The sequence below is a fragment of the Mus pahari genome, chromosome 8, assembly GCF_900095145.1.
Source record: "Mus pahari chromosome 8, PAHARI_EIJ_v1.1, whole genome shotgun sequence".
Classification (NCBI taxonomy): domain Eukaryota; kingdom Metazoa; phylum Chordata; class Mammalia; order Rodentia; family Muridae; genus Mus; species Mus pahari.
The window spans coordinates 1,724,933-1,735,283 of record NC_034597.1 but is presented as its reverse complement, the minus strand read 5'-3'; the positions used below and the strand labels follow the sequence as shown (position 1 = coordinate 1,735,283).

At 42.2% G+C, this 10,351-nt stretch overlaps 1 protein-coding gene across 4 annotated transcripts in view; it reads left to right on the top strand.

The window, feature by feature from the left end:
- Fhit (fragile histidine triad diadenosine triphosphatase) overlaps window positions 1-10,149 on the top strand; it is a 1,532,796-nt gene extending 1,522,647 nt beyond the window's left edge. For 2 of the 4 annotated variants that reach the window (XM_029541579.1, XM_029541578.1), the window contains one exon: window positions 9,843-10,134. In XM_029541579.1, coding sequence (XP_029397439.1) covers window positions 9,843-9,848 — 6 coding nt within the window. In that variant the 3' untranslated portion in view covers window positions 9,849-10,134. Of the gene's footprint in view, window positions 1-9,842 lie in introns of all 4 variants that reach the window. The other 2 variants (XM_021203702.1, XM_021203701.2) reach the window with 2 other exon arrangements.
- The last annotated feature ends 202 nt before the right edge of the window (window positions 10,150-10,351 follow it).

Genomic DNA, 10,351 nt, shown 5'->3' with positions numbered 1-10,351 from the left:
AGGGAAGGGAAGGGAAGGGAAGGGAAGGGAAGGGAAGGGGCAATATGATCTGAGGAAGGTGGGGGCAGGCCGGCAATGTTCCATTTCTTGACATGGGTGGTAGGAAGATATGTATTTCATCTTGTTTTGTATTAATTCTGTAAGCCAGATATGAGCTGTCTGTAGTTTTTCTCTCTGTGTGTATTATAGTTCAAGAAATAGAAGAAGCAAAAACAATCAGATAAGTGAGAAAATAACAACAGCAATAAACAGGGAGGAAAACGAAGAGCTAGACTTCACTGTATTGTCTAATTGCTGGCAGGATACTCAGTTGTTGCATGTAGGCATAAGTCAGAACAAGAGAGGAACTGTTACATAGCATCTTTGCAGATGCATTCCTAAAACATGTAGTGTTGACCACCCCACCTGATCACCATCCTCCCTGACTTTAAGAAACTACACTGGCGACCCCAGTATTATTTTTTAAAGTGAATAGTAGAGACCACTGTGGAGAGAGTACTTTATTAGTAGTAATAACTTGTAGTGATGCTATGCAAGAAGGGCTTATTATGAGCAACCTGTTCTAAGCACTTCGTAGACTTAATCTCAGACCTCTCAGAGACTCTCCAGTTTTCCTGGGCTTTCAGGGGCAGGGATGGAAGCGAGCAGTGTCTGTGATTTTTCTCAGAACTCTTGAAATTCAAGGTTCAGTTTATCTAACTTTGGATCAGGTGTTTAGCCTTTACAACACAGTTGCTATGTCTTTGGAAAAACACCTGACTCTAAAGATTTCTAGCTAAATGACAGCTGGAGTTATCCAATGAAGCAGAGCAACAAGATACACTTTTTTCTTACTTCTTCACTAACTTCAGGAACAAAGCATTTGATGATTCCCATGCTGGAGGCTTCCTGTATGTCACTTTAGCCAGCCATCACAGCCATTTGCTACGGACTTAATGCTGTCTCAAGTCTCCAATTATGAACTTGAAAACTCACACTTCATCATATAACCAGGAATAAACCATAGCTAGTCAATATTGATGACAATCCATTAGATACTGCTTTCTTGAGTCAGCAAGGACACCCATGGGGCTCCATTCAAGATCCTTCAGTTAAACAGAGGGTCTTAGAGAATCTGCCATTGTTTCTTAGAAAACATGTGGAAGATCATTGAAAGATTTAATCAGAGAATAGGAATGGAATGGAACATGGCAGATGTTTCATTTGGGAACTATGAATTCCATATGAAGAACTTGTCATAGCATATAACCCCAGCACAATCAATTAGAGACCTCCCCTTCACAGTTATGCATTAATATGTAGCCAGAAGCTTTCAACTAGGATGTTTATAACTTCAGGCTTCCAGAAGTTTCCAATTCATCATTGGGAGAAACCAGAGACAGCAGAATCCTCCACAGTGATAGGAGCCAAGATAGGACCAAGAAGGGAGGTCCAGTACTGTTAAAATGGTGCTATGTCACTTTTCATCCAGAGGAAAAATTGACATTGGGACATGTTGCTTGTCATAAAAGGATCCGAACTATATCAAGAGAATAAATTGCTATTTCCTCAGTGGTAATTTTAAATGGGAGGCTTGATAATGCAATCATAAACTATTTGCTAAGAACTCACTTCAAGCCAAACACAGTAGCTATCCTTCCCCATTAGAGCTGATGGTGGATCTCAAGGAGGAGGGTGACCACTAGAACATGAAAGTATGTACATGGACCCTGGGTAAATCACTAGTACATTGTCCACCACAACTCTGATCTAACTGATGTCAGACATTGATCATATCATAAACCCATTTACATTTTATTAGTCATGTATATCTACCTCCCTCTGCTCCCCTAAAACCCCCATCACATACCCGCCCAGAGCCACTTTATGATCTAGAATTAGCCAATGAATTTTAATGGGTATTTAATTTTTTTCAAAGAGTGGGAGTCAGTGCTTTAGATGATAGATCATGTAATAATTAAGCATTAAAAGAGCTCAACAGAAGATTCTTTTTGCCAGCAGATATCTTTAGGTCAAGAAGGTCTATAAAAACCGGCAGATCATTTGCACTCCTTTAAGACAGGCAAAAAAATGACACTGAATGCAATTAGATGCTCTTCCCAGTTTCCCTAAAGCTCTGCATCTTGCTCCAAAGAGGCAAAATTTTGAGCTGTTGGCATTTAGAGCTGCAAATTGCTGGTGTGATTTTGCCTTAAAGAAATCAAAGCACATGCTGGTATCCAAATCCTCTTCTAATTGGAAACAATGAAACTGAGTCACAGCTCCCAGAAAGGAACTTTCTAGAAAGGTCCAGCCTTGTCTCTGCAGAGCTCTGAGGAGCTATTCTCACTGTATTACCTCATCTCTTCCTGGCTTCTGAAGATTTTTGAATTATCTGTTTATGTGAGGACCATGCCTAGGGTCTAAAGTTGTCCAGTACCCCAGTATTCTCATGAAAATCTTCCTTACTTTACCTGAAGATCTGTTGTCTATTCAGGAATTTCTCCAGAGCTCATGTATGGTTAGCTTCAACTCCTTTAATGTTTTAAAAGAGGGGGACTCCATAGAACTTTGAAATAGTACAAGAATTTATAAGAAAAGCATTTTCTGAAAAAAAGTCTAAGAATTCCCTCATTCTGGGTAAGATTGAATTTCAGAATTCTGCAATTAAAAAATACCATTTCTTTACATAGACTATCATATGTAAGCTGTTAAGTCTGCCTCTTAAAATAAATATCTGTATCCTCTAGGTTCCCCAAGGTCACACCATAGAAAGAATGCATTAAAACAGAAAATAAAGTTAAGATCATGATCCTTCAATAGAAAACAAGGTCATGGTCTCCCATCAACCTGAAGAGCAAACCAGGGAGAGATAACATGAGTCCTATTTCATACCCCATGGCAGTTTCCACAATATTTTTCCTAATCTTCTTCCTTCTTGCTGGTATAGAATCACATCAAACACTAACCTGCCCCATGGTTCAATGTAGCTTGGGCACTCTTCCTACTAGAATAGTTTCCATTCCTTCTTTCCTCCATTCTAGATGAGGCCCAAATATCTCCTGCTTATATAGGTGTTTCCCAAGTGCCCAGTCTAAGGTAATGTCCCTATCCCCTTCACCTTTTAACTCCAGTCTTCCTTGACTAAGGGAGTGGGGCCCAGTAGCAGGAAATACGGCCTAATGCTGGTTATGGTCCTGGTCTCTTTCCCTATAGATTGGTGCAGGTTACTTCTTGAACTTTTATAACCTTGAGATAGTGTTGGAATCTTGAGGGGAAATAAACCTCGGGTTCCCAAAAGAGGGCAATCAATTCTCTCTCCTAGGACTGATACCACCAACAGTAATGCCCCTATTTTGATTATTGCTTTACCGTAGTCTATCTACAGTTCAGAGACTAGAGTCTCAGGAGGTGTAGGTGTGAAATAGTCTCTGTTCATTCATGTTTTACTCCAGTTTTCAACCCCCACACCCTATTAAAAAAATAAGCATTTTCTCTTAAAAAGAATTTATGTGTGGAGATGTGAGCTCAGAGGCCAGATGTTATTGGATGCCCTGCATCTGGGGTTATAGGTGGTGACGAGCTGTCCAGTGTGGATGATCAGAACAGAACTTAGGTTCATGGCAAGAACAAGAAACACCCTTAACCACTGAGCTATCTTTCTAGTTCCCTCATCCCTTCAGCTTTTGATTCCAAGATGGACTCATTTGCAACGTGGACCAATTGACTTGTGAGTAATTGAGATAGATCAGAACTTCCCTGACCACTAAACTCACACTAAACATCAACCACTTAAGGTTCATCTTTTGGATTTTGTTGAAATGTCCTGCTCTAAGGTAATACGTTGTTATCCATTAGTCTGAAGATTTATTTGGGTTAAAATCTGTACTCACAAGGAAAAAGAACATAATTTCACTAACACCAGTTCTCTTAAATGATGAAGAAGAAAGGGGGTGGGCACTTTAACCCATTAGTCAGCTAAAAGTGCTAAAGCCTTATAAACTGTGCAACAATTCTTGAGTGGGTGCCTACCCGCTACAGCAATCGTGCCTGCTATTCAGCTCCAGCATTGTATACACTCCAGACACAAGTGCCATTAATTAAATGACATGCTTAGCAGACTCTTGGAGCCATTAATTATCAAAGGTAGACTCTTCCATGCTTGGCTCTAAATGCCATTATAACAGAAGAACGTGAGTTAGCTCTAAAGACTGAGCTGAAAGAAGGCCACCCTCACAAAGCAACATGGGAAGAAGCTGTCACAGAAAGTAAATGACAAAGCACGATGGCGTTTAGCTTCATCTTTGCCCATTTGCAGCATCTGAAAGTGTTTCCAGTTGTAGAGAATTTCTCAAAATTAGTTTATCTCCTGCAAGATACAAGTGAATAGAAAGTAATCCTTCTTTCATTTTGACTGGGTTGCAGAAAGGTGTGATATCAGCAGAAGATTTGGAGACAAATAACGTCTGTTCTCCATATGCCCAAAGAAAAGAATGGTTCTTTCAGGGAAAGTCCCTGCTGGGCATGCTGCAGACATAGGGAAATGGTTAGAAGCACAGCAAGCAGCCAGCAGAGCCTTGGCGCCTATCTATAGTATGTAGCAGGAAGTGTCCAAGCTGGGATGCGGGTTCCTCAGCCTGTTCTGTTTCCTAATCCCACTGCCAAGCTCAAAGCAGACACCATTTAATTTACAGAAGAGACAACCCCTCACATACCGGAGTATGTAGCTCAGAGCTCCAAGCTTCCGGCTTGTTTTTCTCCAGTCTTTCCAATTCTTAGAGTTTGCTTTTTCGAGTCCATGTTCACTGTCTAAGCAGAGGTGAGTGAGGCCCAGCCTTGCCAGAGAACAACTGTCTCCACCCTAATTTCTGAGAGGCTTGACCCTGTGGTAGACAGGGTTGCATTCTAGGTTGCATTCTGCTTTCATTGATGCTGCAGACTGGGAAATGCACCCTGTTGAATAGAAAGTTAATTAGTCCCTGGACTTCTCAGGAAGTGCTGTTATTAATCAGCATGTGAAACATGCTACAGAGAAGTAATTTGAAGTCTGCCAGCATGCTTGGAAGTTGCCCTACTCTCCAGATTTCACACTCACACTGCAGGGCTTCTGCAAGTGAACCTGGGCTAACCCCTTCCTATCGAAGGAAATGAAATATAATTGCATTGTCTCAGAGATACTAATCAGAGAGGCTCCCTGATCCTTGCCATCTCTCCATCAGCTTTTCCTTTACCCACTTACTTTAACACATTGCTACCAGTGGCTTTTGTCGTATAAGTTTTAAAGGCCAGTTTATTAAGGAAAAGCTGAAGAAGAGAGGTCAGAGGGCCCTGGCCTTCGAAAATTGCTCACCATACTTTGGTGTGAGCAGAATGCAGTTCTGTAGCTACTCTGCCTGCCCCACTAGCCTGCTGGGAGCTAAGTCTTTTAAAAGAAGAGGATTGTTAAATAGGTTTTGGGTAAACCTCTCCAGGCTGTGTCATTGGTAAATGTTGTTCCCTAATTTTCATACCAGTTCTGGTCCTGGGGAGATGGCTTGCAGTGCAATCATGAGGGCCTGAGTTTGCATCCCCAGCACCCATAAAAATCTAGGTGTCATGGCATACACCTGTAATCTCAGCACAGGGAGGCACAGATGGGGAAAACATGTAGGGACACCTGAATGGCTCACTGGACAGCCTGAAATAGGGACTGCTAAGATCTCTCTCTCTCTCTCTCTCTCTCTCTCTCTCTCTCTCTCACACACACACACAGAGCAATGAAAACATACCATATCATTAATCCCCATGAGCAAGGGTCACTACCTGCAAAGACAGCAGTGGCTCCTATCAGTGTGAGAGAGGAAGACAGATACTCTGTGTAAATTCTGTCTTGAGTGGCTGAACCATGCTGCTGCTATCTGAACACATTTTAGAACAAAAGCATAGGGAGATGGGTGAGGACCTTGTCACCATCAAGTCTAGTGATCTCTGTCCACAGGTCCATGATTTCTACATTCTCTAGATCAAGATCAGTCAGAAGGGACCTGGTACAGAACTGTTTTCACCTCCCCAGGTGATCCTAATGGGCAAGCAAGTCTGGAAGCACTACTGTAAAGAGAGGAAAGGCCAGCCAGTCTCTATGGTCCAAGCATCCCTTTATACACTATCAGGGTATTTTGCCTATGGGAAGCTTCCACCCGGGCATACCTACAGGAGAGAGATACAGACATGTCATCTCAGCTTCTATGTAGAAGAGGACATCCCCTGGACTGAAGATAAAAGGGGTTGAAGTAGGAGAAAATAACCTCCTTGGTACACCTGGTAAAAAGACGCTGCCTTCTATGTACTCTGAGGGAATGGAGAAAGGGGTTCTGGAGCTTAATGAATGTACCATTGGGATCTAGAATGTCCACTAAAGTCCTAGGGGCTGGAGACTTGAAGCCCAAACTTGGCATTACATGGAAGTGATGGACCCTTAAAGAATAAAGTGCTCTGAGCTGTCTTTGGTTCACTGGGTTTTCATGAGATTCTAGTCTTTTTTTTTTTTTTTTTCTTTCTGCTTCTAGTTCACCATGTGGTCTCACTCTCATGAGTCCAAGCAAGAGGACCAACTGATCCCAGACAGATTCTCCAAATCTTTTAGCCCAAATACACCTTTCAGCTGCATACATTTCTTATCTTAGGATCCCATTACATAAAGTAATGGAAAATGGGGCAACATGTTGATAATTTCACATTCAAAAAGTCAGTGGGGCTCAGTTCAGAGGGAGAATTCAATGACATCCATGAATGTTACCTGTGCTCATTGAATCATACAACAGAACACAGGGAAAGGTTGAAGGCTTTCCTGTGGGTTTCAGGGAAAGATGGATGCAAAGGTTTCTGTAGTCTTTCCTGAAAACTTTGATGCTGGTCTTCTTTGCAGCATTTTAATTTCTCTTCTAAATCCAAAGCTCCCTTCTCCAAATCTCTCTCCTACTATGCAAAGCAATGGAAAGTCTTTTTTTTTTTTAACCTTTCATGACCTTGAAGAATGTGTATCTGACAGTATAATACCACCACCACCCCCATCATTTCTCAAGCATATTAGCATATTCTAGAGAGAGGATAGTTAACCTGCCACTGTCTATTAAGAACCTAGACAGAGTTGAACATTGAGGTGGGGCATGCATGGCTGCTGAGGTCCCTGATTATAGAAGCCCACTCACCTCACTCCTTGTGATTGCTGTACAGTGGTGGGGCACACCTTTATTCCCAGTACTTGGGAGGCAGAGGCACACAGATTTCTGCATTCAAGGCCAGCCTGGTCTACAGAGTGAGTTCCAGGACAACCAGGGCTACATAGAGAAACCCTGTCTCAAAAACAAACAAACAAACAAACAAACCCTCTAATGTCAGTGGTAGCTGTGACATGAGAGGAAACTGTAGACCTGAAGATGAGCATGCTTGCTGTGTTAGGTCCATTAAGACATGGAGAGATGGGCATGCCACCAGCTGCACTCTGCATTGTAGAGGCATAGCTTTCACTGGATACTGAGTGCTGACTCTTTAGTGCCTGCAAAGATGGCAAAAAACATGGTCGTGAAGACAAGAGAGGCAGACCTGCCATGAGGGAGCATTGTAATACCCTAGGCACATCTGGGGGTGTTTTATGTAGTCTCTGCAGCCCCTATTCAGTATGCTCACCTCACTCCCCTGCACAACAAAATTTTGGACACATCTCTCCTTCAATCCTACCTAGTGTTTGGGGCATGAAAGGTAGACACTGCTTTCTATGATGCTCCAGACCAGCTATGGAAATGAAACTACCATAGACAGAGTGTTGAGAAGCCAGATGGACATGTGGGTGCTAAGGCTGTGTGAAAGATGTGTTATAGAAGTGGTGAGAGTGGGCTGACAAAGGGCCCTGTGTAGAAATAGATAGAGCAAACTCAGGTTACAGAGCTGGATTGAGAAAGACAGGTGGTGGAAGTAACATGGGCTACAATGTCCAAAAATAAAACTGATAGAAACTTCTAGGACATAAATCTGTCATAGACAGGCAAGGCAGAAGAAGAGCGAGGGCACACTCATTTTCAGTCCAGCACAGGTGCCTCTGACTCAAAGTCAATAATGGTTCAAGGATGAAGTCTGTGATGAATGTTTAGAAGATGACCCACATTTCCAGACAAGCCAAGTAGTGCTAGGAACAGCAGAAAATGATCTCAGGGTCATTTGAGACTAGGACGAGACCCATCTCTGGAGGATACTTGGGCTCAAATACCCTGCTCTCCCACCTTCTATATGGTACAGCCCTGTGCTCAGAGGAGAGAACTCTGGTCCACGTTACGAGTGACTCTGCCTCTGTGTCATGATCATTAAATAAACCTGTGTCACCCTGTGCTCTCTGACTTTGTACCAACTTGCAGAAAATGGGTTTCTAAACTCACAAAAATTCTCCATATGCCAATGGCCAATGTTTACATCTTCACCCAGGTGAGTTTGAATGGATCTAAAGTCAAAACAGCCTTAAATAGAACCCTTGAAATAAACAGAGAGCTAGCTCATCATTTCCAAGTATCCCAGGTCTGAATCTTCTGTTCAGAACTCAAACTCACCAATGGCAAGCCAGACATAGAAAGCAAAATCAACTCTCTTATGGGATTTCTTAAAAACACAGAGGAAGGGTTTGGAGCCATAAGTCAGAAGTTATGATCACTTGCTGCTCTTCTAGAGGACCTGAGCTCAGTTCCCAGCACCCACATCAGCTACTCAAAACTGCCTGCAACTCCAAATCCACAGGATCCAGCGCCATTTTCTAGCCTCTTCAGGCACTTGCACACACATGCAATGTATAGTTACATAGACACATACATATACATAAATAAAAGGGTTTAAGAATAGAAACACCAGAGAAGTCTGTGACTTGTGACAGTGTTTCTCAAAATCTTTTCATTTATCACATGTATAATAGTGGCTCAATTCTCTTAGCACCTTTCCTCCAGTCTTCCCCCGATTTTATGAGATACAGCTCATAACGTCTTCCCATTTCTGCCTCTGCTTCCAGCTATGGGATGCTGCATTCCCAGTTGCTGGCCACACCCTTTTTACTGAGGCCAATTATTGAGGCTTAGATGGGTTAAGGCTGCAACAAAGAAGGCAGGTACAGAGGTGAAGTGCATTTCCATGGTCAAGTGGACTTAGATCTAAACCACTACACTATACCATCAAGAAATTTTCTTATTTTCTTGCTAGATAAGATACGATAAGGAGGAGAAGTCTAACCATCTTAGTGGAAATGTTTAAAGTCTGGAACATGTCCTTAGGATATCTAGCCCAGTGTGCTTCAAGTATGTGAAGCTGATTCTGTCAGCCGTACAGTGCTTTAATGAGTCCCTAAATCCAGGTGCCATTGTCTTCAGTCACCGCCAAAGCTTGTTTTGAAATAGATTCCTGGCCCTCTCCATAGACCTGCTCAGTCAGAATATGGGGGACAGAGTCCAGAAGTCTGTGTTCTTAAGTTCAGCAGATAGTTTAGACAACAGTAATGTTTGGCATGTTCTCCTTATATAGCACATACAGGCTGAATTGGTTCCCTGTGTGTAAAAGCTTTGAATTGCTGATGTGGAATCTTAAGAGTCCTTGCAGCTGACCTTTGGTAATATGGGTGATGGGCAAAAGACAAAGAAAGTACCTAGACCCAAAGAATAAGTCTAGGCATCAAAAGGTTGGGAACCATTTATTGCACATAGCTTGCCCATACCTCAATATCATCTCCCATAAAATGTTAATGGCAATCCAACGGATTAAAGGTAAACAAACTTCTATTTTATTTATTGCTATGCCTCAGCAGAAATGCTACTGGTTCAAACTAAATGTCCATTTTTATGTTTTGTCATTTCCAGGCATGAGAGTAACTCAAACGATTCCCAAGGCATAAGAAAATGGACCTCATTCTTCTGGAATCTGCGACATTGGAAATGAAGCTAACCACTCTTTATTGCACCCCACGATCCCACAGCCTTGTACAAAGAATTTTATTGCATGTGTGGAAGCCACTAGTGTTATGCTTCCATCACGATGACAGACAGGCTAGCTTCCCAAACAGTAGCATTGACAGCCTGCCATAGTTCCTCAGTTATGTACTTTGAATAGTAACATTTCCAAACTGTCCCTTAGCCTAAATGAAAATAAAGTGGTTGCTAAAATATTTATCTGGTATTCTGGAAATCTTAAACATTGATATTTTGGGGGTCCCCAAACAGTATAAATGAGGAAGTTGCTTTCTGGGAGCTAGTGTGTTTCCTGTGAGTCCAAGGTTGGCTATAGTAGAGGGGTGATTGGTTGGAAGTATATCATTGGGTAGGAAAGATAACAGCACAGGAACCTTTCCTTGGTCAGATTTTCTTGCCAT